Source organism: Chiloscyllium plagiosum, unplaced genomic scaffold (genome assembly GCF_037043375.1).
Source record: "Chiloscyllium plagiosum isolate Xiang-an unplaced genomic scaffold, Cpla_swu_hap1 HiC_scaffold_7, whole genome shotgun sequence".
In the NCBI taxonomy this organism is placed as follows: Eukaryota; Metazoa; Chordata; class Chondrichthyes; order Orectolobiformes; family Hemiscylliidae; genus Chiloscyllium; species Chiloscyllium plagiosum.
The window spans coordinates 122351869-122377113 of NW_028270145.1; the positions used below are offsets into that span (position 1 = coordinate 122351869).

Genomic DNA, 25245 nt, shown 5'->3' on the forward strand with positions numbered 1-25245 from the left:
GATCCCCAGCATCTGCAGACCTCACTTTCTCCCTTGTGGAGATAAGGCAGGAACAGGATACTGATTGAGGATGATCAGCCATGATCATAATGAATGGTGGTGCAGGCTCGAAGGGCAGAATGGCCTACTCCTGCACCTATGGTCTATTGTCTATGTCAAAATAACTTGCTGGCGTTTTTTGAAGTGGTAACAGAGATAATTCTGGTCTGCTACAGGAAAGATTTTGTGAAACTTGAAAGGGTTCAGAAAAGATTTACAAGAATGTTGCCAGGGTTGGAGAGTTTCAGCTATAGGGAGACACTGAATAAGCTGTGGCTACTTTCCCTGGAGCATCGGAGGCTGAGTGATAAGTTTATAGAGGTTTACAAGATCATGAGAAGCATGGATACGTTGAAAAGCCAAGGTCTTTTTCCCAGGTAGGGAAACCCAAAATTGGAGAGTATAGCCTTTAGGTGAGAGAGGAAGGATATAAAAGGGACCTAAGGGGCAACTTTTTCATGCAAGACGGTGTTGCATTTATGGAATGAGCTGCCAGACGCTAGTTCAACTACAACATTTAATAGGCATCTGGATGGGTACATGAATAGGAAGGGCTTAGAGGGTATGGGCCAAATGCTGGCAAATGGGACTAGATTAATTTAGGAAATCTGGTCGGCATGGACAAGTTGGACCAAAGTGTCTGCTTCTGTGCTGCACAACTCCTATGACTCTTTTAATGCTGAGAGTGAGGTCATTGACCTGGTGTGCATGCATTTCCAAAAGGACTTTGAAAGAGAGCCACACCACAGACTTGTGAGGAAAGTGATCAGTCATGGAATGAAAAATCAGTCACAACATGAATACAAAATTTAAAAATAAAAGCAAATTACTGTGGATGCTGGAATCTAGATTTAAGACAGATGTCAGAGGCAGGTTCTTTACTCAGAGTGGTAAGGGTGTGGAATGCCCTACCTCCCAATGTAGTCAACTCAGCCACATTAGGGTGATTTAAATAATCTTTGGATAAGCACATGGATGATGATGGGATAGTGTAGGGGAATGGGCTTAGATTAGTTCACAGGTCGGTGCAACATTGAGGGCCGAGGACCTGTTCTGCGCTGTATTGTTCTAAAATGCTGGAAAATCTCAGCAAGTCTGGCAGCATCTGTAAGGAGAGAAAAGAGCTGACGTTTCGAGTCTAACTGACCCTTTGTGAAAGCTAAAAAAAAAGGGAGAAATAGGGAGGTATTTATACTAGGCTGAGAGAAGGTGAATCATGGCTTCAGAAGCAAAGGTGAAAAATGTGTTGCTGGAAAAGCGCAGCAGGTCAGGCAGCATCCAAGGAGCAGGAGAATCGAAGTTTAGGGCATAAGCCCTTCTTCAGGAATGAGGAGGGTGTGCCAAGCAGGCTAAGATAAAAGGTAGGGAGGAGCGACGTGGGGGAGGGGCGTTGGGAATGCAATAGATGGAAGGAGGTTAAGGGGAGGGTGATAGGCCGGAGAGGGGGTGGGGGCGGAGAGATCAGGAAGAAGATTGTAGGTCAAGAAGGCGGTGCTGAGTCCAACGGTTGGGACTGAGATAAGGTGGGGGGAGAGGAAATGAGGAAGCTGGAGAAATCTGCATTCATCCGTTGTGGTTGGACAGTTCCTAGGCGGAAGATGAGGTGCTCTTCCTCCAGGTGTCGTGTTGCCATGGTCTGGCGATGGAGGAGGCCACGGACCTGCATGTCCTTGGCGGAGTGGGAGGGGGAGTTAAAGTGTTCAGTCACGGGGCGGTTGGGTTGCTTGGTGCAGATGTCCCAGAGGTGTTCTCTGAAACGTTCCACAAGTAGGTGGCCTGTCTCCCCAATGTAGAGGAGGCCACATCGGGTGCAGCAGATGCAGTAAATGATGTGTGTGGAGGTGCAGGTGAACTTGTGACGGATATGGAAGGATCCCTTGGGGCCTTGGAGGGAAATGAGGGAGGAGGTGTGGGCGCAGGTTTTGCATTTCTTGCGGTTGCAGGGGAAGGTGCCGGGTGTGGAGGTTGGGTTGGTGGGGCGTGTGGACCTGACGAGGGAGTCGCGGAGGGAGTGTTCTTTCCGGAACGCTGATAGGGGAGGGGAGGGAAATATACCCTTGGTGGTGGGGTCCGTTTGAGGTGGCGGAAATGACGATGGATGATACGATGTATCTGGAGGTTGGTGGGGTGGTAGGTGAGGACCAGTGGGGTTCTGTCCTGGTGGCGATTGGAGGGGCGTGGTTCAAGGGCGGAGGAGCGGGAAGTGGAGGAGATGCGGTGGAGCACATCGTCAACCACGTCTGAGGGGAAATTGTGATCTTTGAAGCAGGAGGCCATCTGGGATGTTAGGTATTGGAATTGGTCCTCCTGGGAGCAGATGCGGCAGAGGCGAAGGAATTGGGAATATGGGATGGCGTTTTTACAGGGGGCATGGTGGAAGGAGGTGTAATCTAGGTAGCTGTGGGAGTCGGTCGGTTTATAGTAAATGTCCATGTTGAGTCGGTCGCCCGAGATAGAAATGAAGAGGTCTAGGAAGGGGAGGGAGGAGTCTGAGACAGTCCAGGTAAATTTGAGGTCGGGGTGGAAGGTATTAGTAAAGTGGATGAACTGTTCAACCTCCTCGTGGGAGCACGAGATAGCGCCGATACAGTCATCGATGTAGCGGAGGAAAAGGTGGGGGGTGGTGCCAGTGTAGCTGCGGAAGCAAAGGTAGCATGACAGTGCATAGAGAGATTAGGGAGATTTGGAGCTGTGAATGACCATGGCTGAAGTCAGTGCCAAGTGACAAAATATGTGGGGGATGGGTGGGGATGGGTGAATCAGAGGCAAAATAGAAAACAGGGGAGAAGGGTAGGAAAGGGGGAAGAGGAGAGGAAAAAGGTGATGAGAGAGTGGGGAGCGAGAGAAAGACAATCAAGAAATAAGAGGTACAGAACAGTGAGAAAAATATACAAAATGGTTGGAGGTACAGAAAGTACTGAAAGTAATGCTTAATGGATATTTTTAAGGACTGAAGGAAGGTTTGTAGTGATGTTCCTCACGAACTCATATTGGGACCCTTGCTTTTCTTTATATGAATGATCTACATCTTGGCATGCAGGAGACTATTCCAGAAATTTTCTCGATAATGCAAAAGTTGGAGAAATTGTAAACTGCGAGGACAGTATAAAATTTCAAAAAGACATTTTCAAGTTAGTGGAGTGGACAGATAGGTGGTAGATGAATTTCAATGGAGGTAAGTGTGAGATAATTCACTTTGATACAAAGATGACATGAAGTAAAGGAAACTAATCTGACAGATGTGCAGAAGCAGAGAGATCCGGGTGTACAGAGATCTAAATTATCCAAGGTGGCAGAACTGATAAATAGAACTGTGAAAAGGCACTAAGTATTATAGGCACCACTAATTGGGGCACAGGGTACAAGAAAGGGGAGATTATATTGAACCTATAAAGAGTACTAATGAAAACTGAAATTGCTGGAAAGCATCAGCAAGCCTGGCACCCTGTGGAGAGAAATCTGTGTTACCGTTTCAAGTCCAGTGACCCTTCGTCAGAACTCACGTACCATCACAGACATCCTCGCTATCAATATCCTCGGAATTACCAATGACCAGCAACTAAACTGGACTTGCCAAATAAATATTGTGGCTACTGGAGCAGATCAGAGGTTAGGAATATTGTAAGTAATTCACCTCATGACTCCCCACTGCTTGTCCACAAACATCTACTCCTACCATCACTCAGTAGCAGCAGTGTGCATAATCTACAAGATGCGCTGCAGAAATTCACCAAAGATCCTCAGACAGCACCTTCATAACCCACAATCACTTCCATCAAGGACAAGGGCAGGAGATACGTGGGAACACCACTATCTTCAAGTTCCCCTCCAAGCCACTCACCATCCTGACTTACCATCATACAGATGTTCAGCATGGAAACAGAACTTTTGGTCCAATACATCCATGCTGACCAGATACTCACAATAAATCTAGTCCCCTTTACCAGCATTTGGCAAATATCCTTCCAAGCCCTTCCTATTCATATACCCATCCAAATGCCTTTTAAATGTTGCTATTGTACCAGCCTCCACCACTTCCTCTGACGATCATTCCATACATGCATCACCCTCTGCAGGAACAAGTTGTTCCTTAGGTCCCTTTTAAATCTTTCCCCTCTCACCCTAAACTTATATCCTCTATTTTGGACTCGCCCATCCCGGAGAAAAGATCTTTGTCTATTTCTCTTATTCATGCCTCTCATGATTTTATAAACCTCTAGGGTCATCCCTCAGCCTCCAAAACTCAAGGGAAAATAGCCCCAGCCAATTCAGCCTCTCCACAGCTCAAGTCTTCCAACCTTGGCAACATCCTTGTAAATCTTTTCTGAACCCTTTCAAGTTTCACAACATCTTTCCTATACCAGGGAGACCAGAATTGCACGCAGTATTCCAAAAGTGGCTTAACCAATGTCGTGTATAACCGCAACATGACCTCCCAACTCCTGTACTCAATACTCTGACCAATAAAGAAAAGCATCCCAAACGCCTCCATCACTATCCTATCTACCTGCGGCTCCACTTTCAAGGAGTTTTGAACCTGCACTCCAAGGTCTCTTTGTTCAGCAACACACCCTAGGACCTTACCATTAAGTGTATAAATCCTGCTAAGATTTGCTTTCCAAAAATGCAGCACCTCCCATTTAAATTAAACTCCATCTCTCACTCCTCAGCCCACTGGCTTATCTGATCAAGATCCTGTTGTAATCCAACGTAACCTTCTTCTGCACCTCCAATTTTCGTGTCATCTGCAAACCAACTAACTATACCTCTTCAGCTCACATCCAAATCATTTATTTCAATGATGAAAAGTAATGGATTTATTTCGCCATGTTCTGCACCTTCCATATCCTTTTCTACCGTACACCCAGATGTAAAATACACATTTAGTATCTTCCCCACCTCCTGGGGTTCCACACATTGGCAGCCTTGCTGATCTTTAAGGGGCCCTCAGATTACAACGGGATCTAGATCAGATGGGCCAATGAGCTCAGGAGTGGCAGATGGAATTTAATTTAGATAAATGCGAGGTACTGCATTTTGGGAAAGCAAATCTTAGCAGGATTTATACACTTAATGGTAAGGCCCTAGGGAGTGCTGTTGAACAAAAAGACCTTGGTGTGGAGGTTCATAGCTCCTTGAAAGTAGAGTTTCAGGTAGATAGGATGGTGAAGAAGGCGTTTGGTATGCTTTTATTGGTCAGAGTATTGAGTACAGGAGTTGGGAGGTCATGTTGTGGCTGTACATTACATTAATTAGGCCACTTTTGGATATTGTGTGCAATTCTGGTCTCCTTCCTATCAGAATGATGTTGTGAAACTTGAAAAGGTTCAGAAAAGATTTACAAGGATATTACCAGGGTTGAAGGATTTGACCAACAGGGCTGGGCTGAATACGCTAGGGCTGTTTTCCCTGGAGCATCAGAGGCTGAGGGGTGACCTTATAAAGGTTTACAAAATTATGAGGGGCATGTATAGGGTAAATAGTGGAGTCCCTGGGGTTGGGGAGTCCAGAACTAGAGGGCACAGGTTTAGGGTGAGAGGGGAAAGATATAAAAGAGGCCTCCGGGGCAACGTTTTCACACAGAGAATAGTACGTATATGGAATGAGCTGACAGAGATTGTGGTGGAGGCTGGTGCGATTGCAACATTTAGAAGGCATCTGGATGGGTTTATGAATAGGAAGGTTTGGAGGGATATGGGCCGGGTGCTGGCAAGCAGGACTAGATTAGGTTGGGATATCTGGTCAGCCTGGACAAGTTGGACCAGAGGGTGTGTTTCCATGCTGCACATCTCGATGACTCTTCTCTCCCTAGTTACCCTTTTTCCCTTAACGTATTTATAAGATCGCTTTTGATTCTCCTCAACCCTATTTGCCAAAGCTATCTTGGGTTCCCTGTTTTCCCTCAAGTATATTCCCATTGCCTTTATATTCTTGATCTCTGCTGTCTATAACTGACAAATATTCGTTCCTTTTCTTGACCAAAACCTCAGTTACTTTAGTCATCCAGCCTTGCCTTTCACCACAATGGGAGCAAATTGGCCATCGACTCTTGTTATCTCATTTTTGAAGGCTTCCCATTTTCCAGCCACACCTTTACCTGCAAACGTCCACCCCCAATTGACTTTTGAAAGTTCTTGCCAAATACTATCTAAATTGGCCTTCCTCCAATTTAGAATTTTAACTTTTAGATCTGGTCTATCCTTTTCCAACACTACTTTAAAACTAACAGAATTATGGTCGCTGGTCTCAAAATGCTCACCTACTAACACCTCAGCCACCTGCCTTCCTTTATTTTCCAAGATAAGTCAGGTGTTGCACCTTCTCTGGTAGGTACATCCACATACTGATTCAGAAAATTTTCTTGTAAACACTTAAATTCCTCGAAGTATTTCGCCATTTCTTCACCATCGCTGGGTCAAATCCTGGAATGCCCTCCCTAGTGGCATTGTGGATCAACCCATAACAAGTGGACTGCAGCAGTTCATGAAGGCAGCTCACCACCATCACCTTCTCAGGTGCAAGCAGGAACAGGCGATAAATGCTGACCAGACAGTAACACCCACATCCCACAAAATCATTAAATGAAAAAAAAAATTCAGGTTTTTAGATTAGATTCCCTACAGTATGGAAACAAACCATTTGGCTCAACAAGTCCACACCAACCTTCCGAAGGTGTATCCCACCCAGACCCATTCCCCACCCTATATTTACCTCTGACTAATGCACCTAAAACTATGGGCAATTTAGTATGACCATTCACCTGATCTGCACATCTTTGGATTGTGAGAGGAAACCCATGCAGACACTTGGAGAATGTACAAACGCCACAAAGATAATCTACCCAAGGCAGGAATTGGACCTGGGTCCCTCCCGCTGAGGCAGCAGTGCTAACCACTGCGCCGTGCAGTGTAGGTGAAGAGGTTTTTTTTATTTCAGAGTTATGACTCTTTGCTATTCTCTGGTAGAGGTGGAGTCATTGAATGTTTCGAAAATAGACATTTTCTCCACAAAGGCGGCAGTTTGTAGTTATCTGAAGTAGGAAAGATTGTGATGTTGTGGCTAATGAGGTTATATCTGATTATACTGAAAAGCAGAGCAGGTTTGAAGGGCCGAAAGACCTACTACGAATTTATATGTTTTATCTATTATTTGTATTTAAATCGTTGGATTTCAGCAGGAGTCCCAGAGTACGATCTGGATCTTATTTGGATAATGTCTCTAGATTCTCAGATCATACTATACTCCAGGGCTTAGAATGAACCCCCTGCTGTTTGGCTGACATTTAAATGACATCAATTTTTTGAAACATTACGATGGAAACAAATTACGGCAGTGCAGTGATCTGATATTGCAGGAAAATTTAAACTGAGTGGGTACGTTTCAGGAGTTGAGTTGGGAAAACTGAGCGAGGTAAACAGGAATAAACAACAAATGCAGCACTGAAGGAGCAGAGAGATCAATAAATGCGAAGAAAGAAGAAGATGAATCCATTCCTTTGGTTGCAGAAACCTGAAGTTTACAATTTACCTTGTTCGCTCGCGCCATCATCCAGAATCAACTGAACGATCGCGTCTCTTCCTATGGTACAATCACGTGATTCTCACCGGAAGCTATGCGGCGCCATGTTGGTAAAGGTGAGATCCGGTTATCTCGTATCCTCCCCAAAACACGTTGGCGACCCATCCCGAATCTGAACGTTCATCCACAACCGCTGCGTTAGGAGAGGCTGGAAGCTGAATGAGAAAGGTAATTAAAACAAGCCGGAAATGTGAGGAGTATCTAGTCCCAGTTGTGAAATTGGTGGTATGTGGAGGGAAGATGACATCTTTACGAGAAGAGAACGCGGAGGAATACGGGAGGAGGAGGTTTGGGAGGTGAGGGGGGAGCCGGGGGGAGAGGAGGAGGAGGAGGGAGAGAGATGGAGGGGTGAACCGGGGGGGCGGAGGGAGAGAGATGGAGGAGGGGGAAGAGACGGAGGGGGCGGAGGAGGGGGAGAGGGAAGGGGCGGGGGAGGGGGCGGAGGGGGAAGGGGCGGAGGGGGAAGGGGCGGGGGAGGGGGCGGAGGGGGAGGGGGAAGGGACGGAGGGGGAGGGGGCGGAGGGGGAAGGGGAAGGGACGGAGGGGGAGGGGACGGAGGGGGAAGGGACGGCGGGGGAGGGGACGGAGGGGGAAGGGACGGCGGGGGCGGGGGAGGGGGGGAAGGGACGGCGGGGGAGGGGGGGCGGGGGCGGGGGAGGGGGGGAAGGGACGGCGGGAGGGGGGGGAAGGGACGGCGGGGGCGGGGGAGGGGGGAAGGGACGGCGGGGGCGGGGGAGGGGGGAAGGGACGGAGGGGGAGGGGGCGGGGGAAGGGACGGCGGGGGCGGGGGAGGGGGGAAAGGGACGGAGGGGGAGGGGGCGGGGAAAGGGACGGAGGGGGAGGGGGGCGGGGGAAGGGACGGAGGGGGAGGGGGCGGGGGAAGGGACGGAGGGGGCGGGGGAAGGGGGGAAGGGACGGAGGGGGAGGGGGGGGAAGGGACGGAGGGGGCGGGGGAGGGGGGGAAGGGACGGCGGGGGCGGGGGGAGGGGAAGGGACGGAGGGGGCGGGGGAGGGGACGGAGGGGGAGGGGGAGGGGACGGAGGGGGAGGGGGAGGGGGAAGGGACGGAGGGGGAGGGGGAAGGGGCGGGGGGAGGGGGAAGGGGCGGGGGGAGGGGGAAGGGACGGAGGGGGCGGGGGAGGGGACGGAGGGGGGAGGGGGAGGGGGAAGGGACGGAGGGGGCGGGGGAGGGGACGGAGGGGGAGGGGAGGGGGAAGGGACGGAGGGGGCGGGGGAGGGGGAAGGGACGGCGGGGGAGGGACGGAGGGGGCGGGGGAGTGGGAAGGGACGGAGGGGGCGGGGGAGGAGGAGGGGGAAGGGACCGAGGGGGCGGGGGAGGAGGAGGGGGAAGGGACGGAGGGGGCGGGGGAGGAGGAGGGGGAAGGGACGGAGGGGGGCGGAGGAGGAGGAGGGGGAAGGGACGGAGGGGGCGGAGGAGGAGGAGGGGGAAGGGACGGAGGGGGCGGAGGAGGGAGAGGGGGAAGGGACGGAGGGGGCGGAGGAGGGGGAAGGGGCGGAGGAGGGGGAAGGGACGGAGGGGGCGGAGGAGGGGGAAGGGACGGAGGGGGCGGAGGAGGAGGAGGGGGATGGAGAGGGCGGAGGAGGGGGAGGGGATGGAGGGGGCGGAGGAGGGGGAAGGGATGGAGGGGGCGGAGGAGGAGGAGGGGGAAGGGGAGGAGGAGGAGGGGGAAGGGGAGGAGGAGGAGGGGGAAGGGGAGGAGGAGAAGGGGGAAGGAATGGAGAGGGCGGAGGAGGGGGAAGGGGAAGGGATGGAGGGGGTGGAGGAGGAGGAGGGGGAAGGGGAAGGGGAGGAGGAGGAGGGGGAAGGGGAGGAGGAGGAGGGGGAAGGGGAGGAGGGGAAGGGGAGGAGGGGAAGGGGAAGGGATGGAGGGGGCGGAGGAGGAGGAGGGGGAAGGGGAAGGGGAGGAGGGGGAAGGGGAAGGGGAGGAGGAGGAGGGGGAAGGGGAGGAGGGGTAGGGGGAAGGAACGGAGAGGGCGGAGGAGGAGGGGGAAGGGGAGGAGGGGTAGGGGAAGGAACGGAGAGGGCGGAGGGGGAGGGGGAAGGGATGGAGGGGGCGGGGAGGGGGAAGGGGAGGAGGAGGGGGAGGGGGAAGGGGAGGAGGGGGAAGGGGAGGGGGGGGAGGGGGAAGGGGAGGAGGGGGAGGGGGAAGGGGAGGAGGGGGAGGGGAAGGAACGGAGAGGGCGGAGGAGGGGGAGGGGGAAGGAACGGAGAGGGCGGAGGAGGGGGAGGGGGAAGGAACGGACAGGGCGGAGGAGGGGGAGGGGGAAGGAACGGAGAGGGCGGAGGAGGGGGAGGGGGAAGGAACGGAGAGGGCGGAGGAGGGGGAGGGGGAGGAGGAGGAGGAGGGGGAGGGGGAAGGAACGGAGAGGGCGGAGGAGGGGGAGGGGAAAGGAACGGAGAGGGCGGAGGAGGGGGAGGGGAAAGGAACGGAGAGGGCGGAGGAGGGGGAGGGGGAAGGAACGTAGAGGGCGGAGGAGGGGGAGGGGGAAGGAACGGAGAGGGCGGAGGAGGGGGAGGGGGAAGGGACGGAGGGGGCGGGGGAGGGGGAAGGGACGGAGGGGGCGGAGGAGGGGGAAGGGACGGAGGGGGCGGGGGAGGGGGAAGGGACGGAGGGGGAGGGGGAAGGGGAGGAGGGGGAGGGGGAAGGGGAGGAGGGGGAGGGGGAAGGGGAGGAGGGGGAGGGGGAAGGAACGGAGAGGGCGGAGGAGGGGGAGGGGGAAGGAACGGAGAGGGCGGAGGAGGGGGAGGGGGAAGGAACGGACAGGGCGGAGGAGGGGGAGGGGGAAGGAACGAGGAGGGGGAGGGGGAAGGAACGGAGAGGGCGGAGGAGGGGGAGGGGGAGGAGGAGGAGGAGGGGGAGGGGGAAGGAACGGAGAGGGCGGAGGAGGGGGAGGGGAAAGGAACGGAGAGGGCGGAGGAGGGGGAGGGGGAAGGAACGTAGAGGGCGGAGGAGGGGGAGGGGGAAGGAACGGAGAGGGCGGAGGAGGGGGAGGGGGAAGGGACGGAGGGGGCGGGGGAGGGGGAAGGGACGGAGGGGGCGGAGGAGGGGGAAGGGACGGAGGGGGCGGGGGAGGGGGAAGGGACGGAGGGGGCGGGGGAGGGGGAAGGGACGGAGGGGGCGGGGGAAGGGACGGAGTGGGCGGAGGAGGGGGAGGGGGAAGGGACGGAGAGGGCGGGGGAGGGGGAAGGGACGGAGGGGGCGGAGGAGGGGGAGGAGGAAGTGACGGAGGGGGCGGAGGAGGAGGAGGGGGAAGGGAACTGAGGGGGCGGAGGAGGGGGAAGGGACGGAGGGGGCGGAGGAGGAGGGGGGGAAGGGACGGAGGGGGCGGAGGAGGGGGAAGGGACGGCGGGGGCGGAGGAGGGGGAAGGGACCGAGGGGGCGGGGAAGGGACGGAGGGGGCGGAGGAGGAGGAGGGGGAAGGGACGGAGGGGGCGGAGGAGGAGGAGGGGGAAGGGACGGAGGGGGCGGAGGAGGGGGAGAGGGAAGGGACGGAGGGGGCGGAGGAGGGGGAGGGACAGGGGGAATGGACGGAGGGGGAGGGGCAGAGGGAAGGGGCGGAGTGGGCGGAGGAGGGGGAGGGGGAAGGGGCGGAGGAGGGGGAGGGGGAAGGGACGGAGGGGGCGGAGGAGGGGGAGGGGGAAGGGAAGGAGGGGGCGGAGGAGGGGGAGGGGGAAGGGACGGAGGGGGCGGAGGAGGGGGAGACGGAGGGGGCGGAGGAGGGGGAGGGGGAGGGGGCGGAGGAGGGGGAGAGGGAAGGGACGGAGGGGGCGGAGGAGGGGGCGGGGGAAGGGCCGGAGGGGTCGGAGGAAGGGACGGAGGGGGAGGGGGAAGGGACGGAGGGGGCGAAGGAGGGGGAGGGGGAGGGGGCGAAGGAGGGGGAGGGGGCGAAGGAGGGGGAGGGGGAGGGGGAAGGGGCGGAGGAGGGGGAGGGGGAAGGGGCGGAGGAGGGGGAGGGGGAAGGGGCGGAGGAGGGGGAGGGGGAAGGGGCGGAGGAGGGGGAGGGGGAAGGGGCGGAGGAGGGGGAGGGGGCGGAGGAGGGGGAGGGGGAAGGGGCGGAGGAGGGGGAGGGGGAAGGGGCGGAGGAGGGGGAGGGGGAGGGGGCGGAGGAGGGGGAGGGGGAAGGGGCGGAGGAGGGGGAGGGGGAAGGGGCGGAGGAGGGGGAGGGGGAAGGGACGGAGGGGGCGGAGGAGGGGGAGGGGGAAGGGACGGAGGGGGCGGAGGAGGGGGAAGGGACGGAGGGGGAGCGGGAAGGGGCGGAGGGAGCGGAGGAGGGGGAGGGGGAAGGGACGGAGGGGGAGGGGGAAGGGACGGAGGGGGAGGGGGAAGGGGAGGAGGGGGAGGGGGAAGGGACGGAGGGGGCGGAGGAGGGGGAGGGGGAAGGGACGGAGGGGGCGGAGGAGGGGGAGGGGGAAGGGACGGAGGGGGAGGGGGAAGGGACGGAGGGGGCGGAGGAGGGGGAGGGGGAAGGGGCGGAGGAGGGGGAGGGGGAAGGGACGGAGGGGGAGGGGGAGGAGGAAGAGGGGGAGGGGGAGGGGGAAGGGACGGAGGGGGCGGAGGAGGGGGAAGGGACGGAGGGGGCGGAGGAGGGGGAGGGGGAAGGGACGGAGGGGGCGGAGGAGGGGGAGGGGGAAGGGACGGAGGGGGCGGAGGAGGGGGAGGGGGAAGGGACGGAGGGGGGGGGAGGAGGAAGAGGGGGAGGGGGAGGGGGAAGGGACGGAGGGGACGGAGGAGGGGGAGGGGGAAGGGACGGAGGGGGAGGGGGAAGGGGAGGAGGGGGAAGGGACGGAAGGGGCGGAGGAGGGGGAGGGGGAAGGGACGGAGGAGGGGGAGGGGGAAGGGACGGAGGGGGCGGAGGAGGGGGAGGGGGAAGGGACGGAGGGGGAGGGGGCGGGGGAAGGGACGGAGGGGGCGGGGGAGGGGGGGAAGGGACGGAGGGGGTGGGGGAGGGGGGGAAGGGACGGAGGGGGCGGGGGAGGGGGGGAAGGGACAGAGGGGGCGGGGGAGGGGGGGGAAGGGACGGCGGGGGCGGGGGAGGGGGGGAAGGGACGGAGGGGGCGGGGGGAGGGGGAAGGGACGGAGCGGGCGGGGGAGGGGGAAGGGACGGAGGGGGAGGGGGAAGGGACGGAGGGGGCGAGGGAGGGGGGGGAAGGGACGGAGGGTGCGGGGGAGGGGGGGAAGGGACGGCGGGGGCGAGGGAGGGGGGGGAAGGGACGGAGGGGGCGGGGGGAGGGGGAAGGGACGGAGGGGGCGGGGGAGGGGGAAGGGACGGAGGGGGCGGGGGAAGGGACGGAGGGGGCGGGGGAGGGGACGGAGGGGGCGGGGGAGGGGGAGGGGGAAGGGACGGAGGGGGCGGGGGAGGGACGGAGGGGGCGGGGGAGGAGGAGGGGGAAGGGACGGAGGGGGCGGGGGAGGAGGAGGGGGAAGGGACGGAGGGGGCGGGGGAGGAGGAGGGGGAAGGGACGGAGGGGGCGGGGGAGGAGGAGGGGGAAGGGACGGAGGGGGCGGGGGAGGAGGAGGGGGAAGGGACGGAGGGGGCGGGGGAGGAGGAGGGGGAAGGGACGGAGGGGGCGGGGGAGGAGGAGGGGGAAGGGACGGAGGGGGCGGGGGAGGAGGAGGGGGAAGGGACGGAGGGGGCGGGGGAGGAGGAGGGGGAAGGGACGGAGGGGGCGGGGGAGGAGGAGGGGGAAGGGACGGAGGGGGCGGGGGAGGAGGAGGGGGAAGGGACGGAGGGGGCGGAGGAGGAGGAGGGGGAAGGGACGGAGGGGGCGGAGGAGGAGGAGGGGGAAGGGACGGAGGGGGCGGAGGAGGGAGAGGGGGAAGGGACGGAGGGGGCGGAGGAGGGGGAAGGGATGGAGGGGGCGGAGGAAGGGGAAGGGATGGAGGGGGCGGAGGAGGAGGAGGGGGATGGAGAGGGCGGAGGAGGGGGAGGGGATGGAGGGGGCGGAGGAGGGGGAAGGGATGGAGGGGGCGGAGGAGGAGGAGGGGGAAGGGGAGGAGGAGGAGGGGGAAGGGGAGGAGGAGAAGGGGGAAGGAACGGAGAGGGCGGAGGAGGGGGAAGGGGAAGGGATGGAGGGGGCGGAGGAGGAGGAGGGGGAAGGGGAAGGGGAGGAGGAGGAGGGGGAAGGGGAGGAGGGGTAGGGGGAAGGAACGGAGAGGGCGGAGGAGGGGGAGGGGGAATGGATGGAGGGGGCGGAGGAGGGGGAAGGGGAGGAGGAGGGGAAAGGGGAGGAGGAGGAGGGGGAAGGGGAGGAGGGGGAGGGGGAAGGAACGGAGAGGGCGGAGGAGGGGGAAGGGGAAGGAACGGAGAGGGCGGAGGAGGGGGAGGGGGAAGGAACGGAGAGGGCGGAGGAGGGGGAGGGGGAAGGAACGGAGAGGGCGGAGGAGGGGGAGGGGGAAGGAACGGAGGGGGCGGGGGAGGGGACGGAGGGGGCGGGGGAGGGGGAGGGGGAAGGGACGGAGGGGGCGGAGGAGGGGGAGGGGGAATGGATGGAGGGGGAGGAGGAGGAGGGGGAAGGGGAGGAGGAGGAGGGGGAAGGGGAGGAGGAGGAGGGGGAAGGGGAGGAGGGGGAGGGGGAAGGAACGGAGAGGGCGGAGGAGGGGGAAGGGGAAGGAACGGAGAGGGCGGAGGAGGGGGAGGGGGAAGGAACGGAGAGGGCGGAGGAGGGGGAGGGGGAAGGAACGGAGAGGGCGGAGGAGGGGGAGGGGGAAGGAACGGAGAGGGCGGAGGAGGGGGAGGGGGAAGGAACGGAGAGGGCGGAGGAGGGGGAGGGGGAAGGAACGGAGAGGGCGGAGGAGGGGGAGGGGGAAGGAACGGAGAGGGCGGAGGAGGGGGAGGGGGAAGGAACGGAGAGGGCGGAGGAGGGGGAGGGGGAAGGAACGGAGAGGGCGGAGGAGGGGGAGGGGGAAGGAACGGAGAGGGCGGAGGAGGGGGAGGGGGAAGGAACGGAGAGGGCGGAGGAGGGGGAGGGGGAAGGAACGGAGAGGGCGGAGGAGGGGGAGGGGGAAGGAACGGAGAGGGCGGAGGAGGGGGAGGGGGAAGGAACGGAGAGGGCGGAGGAGGGGGAGGGGGAAGGAACGGAGAGGGCGGAGGAGGGGGAGGGGGAAGGAACGGAGAGGGCGGAGGAGGGGGAGGGGGAAGGAACGGAGAGGGCGGAGGAGGGGGAGGGGGAAGGAACGGAGAGGGCGGAGGAGGGGGAGGGGGAAGGAACGGAGAGGGCGGAGGAGGGGGAGGGGGAAGGAACGGAGAGGGCGGAGGAGGGGGAGGGGGAAGGAACGGAGAGGGCGGAGGAGGGGGAGGGGGAAGGAACGGAGAGGGCGGAGGAGGGGGAGGGGGAAGGAACGGAGAGGGCGGAGGAGGGGGAGGGGGAAGGAACGGAGAGGGCGGAGGAGGGGGAGGGGGAAGGAACGGAGAGGGCGGAGGAGGGGGAGGGGGAAGGAACGGAGAGGGCGGAGGAGGGGGAGGGGGAAGGAACGGAGAGGGCGGAGGAGGGGGAAGGGACGGAGGGGGCGGAGGAGGGGGAAGGGACGGAGGGGGCGGAGGAGGGGGAAGGGACGGAGGGGGCGGGGGAGGGGGAAGGGACGGAGGGGGCGGGGGAAGGGAGGGAGTGGGCGGAGGAGGGGGAGGGGGAAGGGACGGAGAGGGCGGGGGAGGGGGAAGGGACGGAGGGGGCGGAGGAGGGGGAGGAGGAAGGGACGGAGAGGGCGGGGGAGGGGGAAGGGACGGAGGGGGCGGAGGAGGGGGAGGAGGAAGGGACGGAGGGGGCGGAGGAGGAGGAGGGGGAAGGGAACTGAGGGGGCGGAGGAGGGGGAAGGGACGGAGGGGGCGGAGGAGGAGGGGGGGAAGGGACGGAGGGGGCGGAGGAGGGGGAAGGGACGGAGGGGGCGGAGGAGGGGGAAGGGACGGAGGGGGCGGAGGAGGGGGAAGGGACGGCGGGGGCGGAGGAGGGGGAAGGGACGGAGGGGGCGGAGGAGGAGGAGGGGGAAGGGACGGAGTGGGCGGAGGAAGAGGAGGGGGAAGGGACGGAGGGGGCGGGGAAGGGACGGAGGGGGCAGAGGAGGAGGAGGGGGAAGGGACGGAGGGGGCGGAGGAGGAGGAGGGGGAAGGGACGGAGGGGGCGGAGGAGGGGGAGAGGGAAGGGACGGAGGGGGCGGAGGAGGGGGAGGGACAGGGGGAATGGACGGAGGGGGAGGGGCAGAGGGAAGGGGCGGAGGGGGCGGAGGAGGGGGAGGGGGAAGGGACGGAGGGGGCGGAGGAGGGGGAGGGGGAAGGGACGGAGGGGGCGGAGGAGGGGGAGGGGGAAGGGACGGAGGGGGCGGGGGAGGGGGAGGGGGCGGAGGAGGGGGAGAGGGAATGGACGGAGGGGGCGGAGGAGGGGGCGGGGGAAGGGCCGGAGGGGGCGGAGGAAGGGACGGAGGGGGTGGAGGAGGGGGAGGGGGAAGGGACGGAGGGGGCGAAGGAGGGGGAGGGGGAAGGGGCGGAGGAGGGGGAGGGGGACGGGACGGAGGGGGAGGGGGAGGGGGAAGGGACGGAGGGGGCGGAGGAGGGGGAGGGGGAAGGGACGGAGTGGGCGGAGGAGGGGGAGGGGGAAGGGACGGAGGGGGCGGAGGAGGGGGAGGGGGAAAGAACGGAGGGGGAGGGGGAAGGGACGGAGGGGGCGGAGGAGGGGGAGGGGGAAGGGACGGAGGGGGCGGAGGAGGGGGAGGGGGAAGGGACGGAGGGGGCGGAGGAGGGGGAGGGGGAAGGAACGGAGAGGGCGGAGGAGGGGGAGGGGAAAGGAACGGAGAGGGCGGAGGAGGGGGAGGGGGAAGGAACGTAGAGGGCGGAGGAGGGGGAGGGGGAAGGAACGGAGAGGGCGGAGGAGGGGGAGGGGGAAGGGACGGAGGGGGCGGGGGAGGGGGAAGGGACGGAGGGGGCGGAGGAGGGGGAAGGGACGGAGGGGGCGGGGGAGGGGGAAGGGACGGAGGGGGCGGGGGAGGGGGAAGGGACGGAGGGGGCGGGGGAAGGGACGGAGTGGGCGGAGGAGGGGGAGGGGGAAGGGACGGAGAGGGCGGGGGAGGGGGAAGGGACGGAGGGGGCGGAGGAGGGGGAGGAGGAAGTGACGGAGGGGGCGGAGGAGGAGGAGGGGGAAGGGAACTGAGGGGGCGGAGGAGGGGGAAGGGACGGAGGGGGCGGAGGAGGAGGGGGGGAAGGGACGGAGGGGGCGGAGGAGGGGGAAGGGACGGCGGGGGCGGAGGAGGGGGAAGGGACCGAGGGGGCGGGGAAGGGACGGAGGGGGCGGAGGAGGAGGAGGGGGAAGGGACGGAGGGGGCGGAGGAGGAGGAGGGGGAAGGGACGGAGGGGGCGGAGGAGGGGGAGAGGGAAGGGACGGAGGGGGCGGAGGAGGGGGAGGGACAGGGGGAATGGACGGAGGGGGAGGGGCAGAGGGAAGGGGCGGAGTGGGCGGAGGAGGGGGAGGGGGAAGGGGCGGAGGAGGGGGAGGGGGAAGGGACGGAGGGGGCGGAGGAGGGGGAGGGGGAAGGGAAGGAGGGGGCGGAGGAGGGGGAGGGGGAAGGGACGGAGGGGGCGGAGGAGGGGGAGACGGAGGGGGCGGAGGAGGGGGAGGGGGAGGGGGCGGAGGAGGGGGAGAGGGAAGGGACGGAGGGGGCGGAGGAGGGGGCGGGGGAAGGGCCGGAGGGGTCGGAGGAAGGGACGGAGGGGGAGGGGGAAGGGACGGAGGGGGCGAAGGAGGGGGAGGGGGAGGGGGCGAAGGAGGGGGAGGGGGCGAAGGAGGGGGAGGGGGAGGGGGAAGGGGCGGAGGAGGGGGAGGGGGAAGGGGCGGAGGAGGGGGAGGGGGAAGGGGCGGAGGAGGGGGAGGGGGAAGGGGCGGAGGAGGGGGAGGGGGAAGGGGCGGAGGAGGGGGAGGGGGAAGGGGCGGAGGAGGGGGAGGGGGCGGAGGAGGGGGAGGGGGAAGGGGCGGAGGAGGGGGAGGGGGAAGGGGCGGAGGAGGGGGAGGGGGAGGGGGCGGAGGAGGGGGAGGGGGAAGGGGCGGAGGAGGGGGAGGGGGAAGGGGCGGAGGAGGGGGAGGGGGAAGGGACGGAGGGGGCGGAGGAGGGGGAGGGGGAAGGGACGGAGGGGGCGGAGGAGGGGGAAGGGACGGAGGGGGAGCGGGAAGGGGCGGAGGGAGCGGAGGAGGGGGAGGGGGAAGGGACGGAGGGGGAGGGGGAAGGGACGGAGGGGGAGGGGGAAGGGGAGGAGGGGGAGGGGGAAGGGACGGAGGGGGCGGAGGAGGGGGAGGGGGAAGGGACGGAGGGGGCGGAGGAGGGGGAGGGGGAAGGGACGGAGGGGGAGGGGGAAGGGACGGAGGGGGCGGAGGAGGGGGAGGGGGAAGGGGCGGAGGAGGGGGAGGGGGAAGGGACGGAGGGGGAGGGGGAGGAGGAAGAGGGGGAGGGGGAGGGGGAAGGGACGGAGGGGGCGGAGGAGGGGGAAGGGACGGAGGGGGCGGAGGAGGGGGAGGGGGAAGGGACGGAGGGGGCGGAGGAGGGGGAGGGGGAAGGGACGGAGGGGGCGGAGGAGGGGGAGGGGGAAGGGACGGAGGGGGGGGGAGGAGGAAGAGGGGGAGGGGGAGGGGGAAGGGACGGAGGGGACGGAGGAGGGGGAGGGGGAAGGGACGGAGGGGGAGGGGGAAGGGGAGGAGGGGGAAGGGACGGAAGGGGCGGAGGAGGGGGAGGGGGAAGGGACGGAGGAGGGGGAGGGGGAAGGGACGGAGGGGGCGGAGGAGGGGGAGGGGGAAGGGACGGAGGGGGAGGGGGCGGGGGAAGGGACGGAGGGGGCGGGGGAGGGGGGGAAGGGACGGAGGGGGTGGGGGAGGGGGGGAAGGGACGGAGGGGGCGGGGGAGGGGGGGAAGGGACAGAGGGGGCGGGGGAGGGGGGGGAAGGGACGGCGGGGGCGGGGGAGGGGGGGAAGGGACGGAGGGGGCGGGGGGAGGGGGAAGGGACGGAGCGGGCGGGGGAGGGGGAAGGGACGGAGGGGGAGGGGGAAGGGACGGAGGGGGCGAGGGAGGGGGGGGAAGGGACGGAGGGTGCGGGGGAGGGGGGGAAGGGACGGCGGGGGCGAGGGAGGGGGGGGAAGGGACGGAGGGGGCGGGGGGAGGGGGAAGGGACGGAGGGGGCGGGGGAGGGGGAAGGGACGGAGGGGGCGGGGGAAGGGACGGAGGGGGCGGGGGAGGGGACGGAGGGGGCGGGGGAGGGGGAGGGGGAAGGGACGGAGGGGGCGGGGGAGGGACGGAGGGGGCGGGGGAGGAGGAGGGGGAAGGGACGGAGGGGGCGGGGGAGGAGGAGGGGGAAGGGACGGAGGGGGCGGGGGAGGAGGAGGGGGAAGGGACGGAGGGGGCGGGGGAGGAGGAGGGGGAAGGGACGGAGGGGGCGGGGGAGGAGGAGGGGGAAGGGACGGAGGGGGCGGGGGAGGAGGAGGGGGAAGGGACGGAGGGGGCGGGGGAGGAGGAGGGGGAAGGGACGGAGGGGGCGGGGGAGGAGGAGGGGGAAGGGACGGAGGGGGCGGGGGAGGAGGAGGGGGAAGGGACGGAGGGGGCGGGGGAGGAGGAGGGGGAAGGGACGGAGGGGGCGGGGGAGGAGGAGGGGGAAGGGACGGAGGGGGCGGAGGAGGAGGAGGGGGAAGGGACGGAGGGGGCGGAGGAGGAGGAGGGGGAAGGGACGGAGGGGGCGGAGGAGGGAGAGGGGGAAGGGACGGAGGGGGCGGAGGAGGGGGAAGGGATGGAGGGGGCGGAGGAAGGGGAAGGGATGGAGGGGGCGGAGGAGGAGGAGGGGGATGGAGAGGGCGGAGGAGGGGGAGGGGATGGAGGGGGCGGAGGAGGGGGAAGGGATGGAGGGGGCGGAGGAGGAGGAGGGGGAAGGGGAGGAGGAGGAGGGGGAAGGGGAGGAGGAGAAGGGGGAAGGAACGGAGAGGGCGGAGGAGGGGGAAGGGGAAGGGATGGAGGGGGCGGAGGAGGAGGAGGGGGAAGGGGAAGGGGAGGAGGAGGAGGGGGAAGGGGAGGAGGGGTAGGGGGAAGGAACGGAGAGGGCGGAGGAGGGGGAGGGGGAATGGATGGAGGGGGCGGAGGAGGGGGAAGGGGAGGAGGAGGGGAAAGGGGAGGAGGAGGAGGGGGAAGGGGAGGAGGGGGAGGGGGAAGGAACGGAGAGGGCGGAGGAGGGGGAAGGGGAAGGAACGGAGAGGGCGGAGGAGGGGGAGGGGGAAGGAACGGAGAGGGCGGAGGAGGGGGAGGGGGAAGGAACGGAGAGGGCGGAGGAGGGGGAGGGGGAAGGAACGGAGGGGGCGGGGGAGGGGACGGAGGGGGCGGGGGAGGGGGAGGGGGAAGGGACGGAGGGGGCGGAGGAGGGGGAGGGGGAATGGATGGAGGGGGAGGAGGAGGAGGGGGAAGGGGAGGAGGAGGAGGGGGAAGGGGAGGAGGAGGAGGGGGAAGGGGAGGAGGGGGAGGGGGAAGGAACGGAGAGGGCGGAGGAGGGGGAAGGGGAAGGAACGGAGAGGGCGGAGGAGGGGGAGGGGGAAGGAACGGAGAGGGCGGAGGAGGGGGAGGGGGAAGGAACGGAGAGGGCGGAGGAGGGGGAGGGGGAAGGAACGGAGAGGGCGGAGGAGGGGGAGGGGGAAGGAACGGAGAGGGCGGAGGAGGGGGAGGGGGAAGGAACGGAGAGGGCGGAGGAGGGGGAGGGGGAAGGAACGGAGAGGGCGGAGGAGGGGGAGGGGGAAGGAACGGAGAGGGCGGAGGAGGGGGAGGGGGAAGGAACGGAGAGGGCGGAGGAGGGGGAGGGGGAAGGAACGGAGAGGGCGGAGGAGGGGGAGGGGGAAGGAACGGAGAGGGCGGAGGAGGGGGAGGGGGAAGGAACGGAGAGGGCGGAGGAGGGGGAGGGGGAAGGAACGGAGAGGGCGGAGGAGGGGGAGGGGGAAGGAACGGAGAGGGCGGAGGAGGGGGAGGGGGAAGGAACGGAGAGGGCGGAGGAGGGGGAGGGGGAAGGAACGGAGAGGGCGGAGGAGGGGGAGGGGGAAGGAACGGAGAGGGCGGAGGAGGGGGAGGGGGAAGGAACGGAGAGGGCGGAGGAGGGGGAGGGGGAAGGAACGGAGAGGGCGGAGGAGGGGGAGGGGGAAGGAACGGAGAGGGCGGAGGAGGGGGAGGGGGAAGGAACGGAGAGGGCGGAGGAGGGGGAGGGGGAAGGAACGGAGAGGGCGGAGGAGGGGGAGGGGGAAGGAACGGAGAGGGCGGAGGAGGGGGAGGGGGAAGGAACGGAGAGGGCGGAGGAGGGGGAGGGGGAAGGAACGGAGAGGGCGGAGGAGGGGGAGGGGGAAGGAACGGAGAGGGCGGAGGAGGGGGAGGGGGAAGGAACGGAGAGGGCGGAGGAGGGGGAGGGGGAAGGAACGGAGAGGGCGGAGGAGGGGGAGGGGGAAGGAACGGAGAGGGCGGAGGAGGGGGAAGGGACGGAGGGGGCGGAGGAGGGGGAAGGGACGGAGGGGGCGGAGGAGGGGGAAGGGACGGAGGGGGCGGGGGAGGGGGAAGGGACGGAGGGGGCGGGGGAAGGGAGGGAGTGGGCGGAGGAGGGGGAGGGGGAAGGGACGGAGAGGGCGGGGGAGGGGGAAGGGACGGAGGGGGCGGAGGAGGGGGAGGAGGAAGGGACGGAGAGGGCGGGGGAGGGGGAAGGGACGGAGGGGGCGGAGGAGGGGGAGGAGGAAGGGACGGAGGGGGCGGAGGAGGAGGAGGGGGAAGGGAACTGAGGGGGCGGAGGAGGGGGAAGGGACGGAGGGGGCGGAGGAGGAGGGGGGGAAGGGACGGAGGGGGCGGAGGAGGGGGAAGGGACGGAGGGGGCGGAGGAGGGGGAAGGGACGGAGGGGGCGGAGGAGGGGGAAGGGACGGCGGGGGCGGAGGAGGGGGAAGGGACGGAGGGGGCGGAGGAGGAGGAGGGGGAAGGGACGGAGTGGGCGGAGGAAGAGGAGGGGGAAGGGACGGAGGGGGCGGGGAAGGGACGGAGGGGGCAGAGGAGGAGGAGGGGGAAGGGACGGAGGGGGCGGAGGAGGAGGAGGGGGAAGGGACGGAGGGGGCGGAGGAGGGGGAGAGGGAAGGGACGGAGGGGGCGGAGGAGGGGGAGGGACAGGGGGAATGGACGGAGGGGGAGGGGCAGAGGGAAGGGGCGGAGGGGGCGGAGGAGGGGGAGGGGGAAGGGACGGAGGGGGCGGAGGAGGGGGAGGGGGAAGGGACGGAGGGGGCGGAGGAGGGGGAGGGGGAAGGGACGGAGGGGGCGGGGGAGGGGGAGGGGGCGGAGGAGGGGGAGAGGGAATGGACGGAGGGGGCGGAGGAGGGGGCGGGGGAAGGGCCGGAGGGGGCGGAGGAAGGGACGGAGGGGGTGGAGGAGGGGGAGGGGGAAGGGACGGAGGGGGCGAAGGAGGGGGAGGGGGAAGGGGCGGAGGAGGGGGAGGGGGACGGGACGGAGGGGGAGGGGGAGGGGGAAGGGACGGAGGGGGCGGAGGAGGGGGAGGGGGAAGGGACGGAGTGGGCGGAGGAGGGGGAGGGGGAAGGGACGGAGGGGGCGGAGGAGGGGGAGGGGGAAAGAACGGAGGGGGAGGGGGAAGGGACGGAGGGGGCGGAGGAGGGGGAGGGGGAAGGGACGGAGGGGGCGGAGGAGGGGGAGGGGGAAGGGACGGAGGGGGCGGAGGAGGGGGAGGGGGAAGGGACGGAGGGGGCGGAGGAGGGGGAGGGGGAAGGGACGGAGGGGGCGGAGGAGGGGGAGGGGGAAGGGACGGAGGGGGCGGAGGAGGGGGAGGGGGAAGGGACGGAGGGGGCGGAGGAGGGGGAGGGGGAAGGGACGGAGGGGGCGGAGGAGGGGGAGGGGGAAGGGACGGAGGGGGCGGAGGAGGGGGAGGGGGAAGGGACGGAGGGGGCGGAGGAGGGGGAGGGGGAAGGGACGGAGTGGGCGGAGGAGGGGGAGGGGGAAGGGACGGAGGGGGCGGAGGAGGGGGAGGGGGAAGGGGCGGAGGAGGGGGAGGGGGCGGAGGAGGGGGAGGTGGAAGGGACGGAGGGGGCGGGGGTGGGGGAAGGGACGGAGTGGGCGGAGGAGGGAGAGGGGGAAGGGACGGAGGGGGCGGGGGAGGGGGAAGGGACGGAGGGGGCGGAGGAGGGAGAGGGGGAAGGGACGGAGGGGGCGGGCGGGGGAAGGGACGGAGGGGGCGGGGGAGGAGGAGGGGGAAGGGACGGAGGGGGCGGGTGAGGAGGAGGGGGAAGGGACGGAGGGGGCGGGGGAGGGACGGAGGGGGCGGGGGAGGAGGAGGCGGAAGGGACGGAGGGGGAAGGGACGGAGGGGGCGGAGGAGGAGGAGGGGGAAGGGACGGAGGGGGCGGGGAGGAGGAGGGGGAAGGGACGGAGGGGGCGGAGGAGGAGGAGGGGGAAGGGACGGAGGGGGCGGAGGAGGAGGAGGGGGAAGGGACGGAGGGGGCGGAGGAGGAGGAGGGGGAAGGGACGGAGGGGGCGGAGGAGGAGGAGGGGGAAGGGACGGAGGGGGCGGGGGAAGGGACGGAGGGGGCGGAGGAGGGGGAGGGGGAAGGGACGGAGGGGGCGGAGGAGGGGAGGGGGAGGGGGCGGAGGAGGGGGAGGGGGAGGGGGCGGAGGAGGGGGAGAGGGAAGGGACGGAGGGGGCGGAGGAGGGGGCGGGGGAAGGGCCGGAGGGGGCGGAGGAAGGGACGGAGGGGGCGGAGGAGGGGGAGGGGGAAGGGACGGAGGGGGCGGAGGAGGGGGAGGGGGAAGGGGCGGAGGAGGGGGAGGGGGAAGGGGCGGAGGGGGCGGAGGAGGGGGAGGGGGAAGGGACGGAGGGGGAGGGGGAGGGGGAAGGGGCGGAGGAGGGGGAGGGGGAAGGGGCGGAGGGGGCGGGGGAGGGGGAAGGGGCGGAGGGGGCGGAGGAGGGGGAGGGGGAAGGGACGGAGGGGGAGGGGGAAGGGACGGAGGGGGAGGGGGAAGGGGAGGAGGGGGAGGGGGAAGGGACGGAGGGGGAGGGGGAAGGGACGGAGGGGGCGGAGGAGGGGGAGGGGGAAGGGACGGAGGGGACGGAGGGGGAGGGGGAGGGGGAAGGGACGGAGGGGGAGGGGGAGGGGGAAGGGACGGAGGGGGCGGAGGAGGGGGAGGGGGAAGGGACGGAGGAGGGGGAGGGGAAAGGGACGGAGGAGGGGGAGGGGGAAGGGGAGGAGGGGGAGGGGGAAGGGACGGAGGGGGCGGAGGAGGGGGAGGGGGAAGGGACGGAGGGGGAGGGGGAAGGGACGGAGGGGGAGGGGGAAGGGGAGGAGGGGGAGGGGGAAGGGACGGAGGGGGAGGGGGAAGGGACGGAGGGGGCGGAGGAGGGGGAGGGGGAAGGGACGGAGGGGACGGAGGGGGAGGGGGAGGGGGAAGGGACGGAGGGGGAGGGGGAGGGGGAAGGGACGGAGGGGGCGGAGGAGGGGGAGGGGGAAGGGACGGAGGAGGGGGAGGGGAAAGGGACGGAGGAGGGGGAGGGGGAAGGGGAGGAGGGGGAGGGGGAAGGGACGGAGGGGGCGGAGGAGGGGGAGGGGGAAGGGACGGAGGGGGCGGAGGAGGGGGAGGGGGAAGGGACGGCGGGGGCGGAGGAGGGGGAGGGGGAAGGGACGGATGGGGCGGAGGAGGGGGAGGGGGAAGGGACGGAGGGGGCGGAGGAGGGGGAGGGGGAAGGGACGGAGGGGGCGGAGGAGGGGGAGGGGGAAGGGACGGCGGGGGCGGAGGAGGGGGAGGGGGAAGGGACGGATGGGGCGGAGGAGGGGGAGGGGGAAGGGACGGAGGGGGCGGAGGAGGGGGAGGGGGAAGGGACGGAGGGGGCGGAGGAGGGGGAGGGGGAAGGGACGGAGGGGGCGGGGGAGGGGGAAGGGACGGAGTGGGCGGAGGAGGGAGAGGGGGAATGGACGGAGGGGGCGGGGGAGGAGGGCGGGGGAAGGGACGGAGGGGGCGGGGGAGGGGGGCGGGGGAAGGGACGGAGGGGGCGGGGGAGGAGGAGGGGGAAGGGACGGAGGGGGCGGGGGAGGGACGGAGGGGGCGGGGGAGGAGGGGGCGGGGGAGGGACGGAGGGGGCGGGGGAGGAGGAGGCGGAAGGGACGGAGGGGGCGGGGGAGGAGGAGGGGGAAGGGACGGAGGGGGCGGAGGAGGAGGAGGGGGAAGGGACGGAGGGGGCGGAGGAGGAGGAGGGGGAAGGGACGGAGGGGGCGGAGGAGGAGGAGGGGGAAGGGACGGAGGGGCCGGAGGAGGAGGAGAGGGAAGGGACGGAGGGGGCGGAGGAGGAGGAGGGGGAAGGGACGGAGGGGGCGGAGGAGGCGGAGGGGGAAGGGGCGGAGGAGGAGGAGGGGGAAGGGACGGAGGGGGCGGAGGAGGGGGAAGGGGCGGAGGAGGAGGAGGGGGAAGGGACGGAGGGGGCGGAAGAGGAGGAGGGGGAAGGGACGGAGGGGGCGGAGGAGGGGAAGGGGGAAGGGATGGAGGGGGCGGAGGAGGGGGAAGGGATGGAGGGGGCGGAGGAGGAGGAGGGGGCGGAGGAGGAGGAGGGGGATGGAGAGGGCGGAGGAGGGGGAGGGGGCGGAGGAGGG

At 66.9% G+C, this 25245-nt stretch overlaps 2 protein-coding genes across 5 annotated transcripts in view; one reads left to right on the top strand and one right to left on the bottom strand.

Moving 5' to 3' along the window:
* LOC122551960 (X-ray repair complementing 5) overlaps window positions 1-7778 on the bottom strand; it is a 366827-nt gene extending 359049 nt beyond the window's left edge. The window contains exon 1 of one of the 2 annotated variants that reach the window (XM_087989448.1): window positions 7644-7778. Coding sequence is in view for 1 of the 2 variants with exons in the window: in XM_087989447.1 (XP_087845573.1) it covers window positions 7567-7587 (21 nt within the window). In the remaining variant the exon portion in view is untranslated. Of the gene's footprint in view, window positions 1-7566 lie in introns of both variants that reach the window. The other variant, XM_087989447.1, reaches the window with a different exon arrangement.
* LOC122551961 (transmembrane protein 169) overlaps window positions 7650-25245 on the top strand; it is a 30041-nt gene continuing 12445 nt past the window's right edge. Inside the window, exon 1 of one of the 3 annotated variants that reach the window (XM_087989449.1) lies at window positions 7650-7785. The gene's annotated coding sequence lies outside the window, so the exon portion shown is untranslated. The remainder of the gene's footprint in view (window positions 7786-25245) is intronic. The other 2 variants (XM_087989450.1, XM_087989451.1) reach the window with 2 other exon arrangements.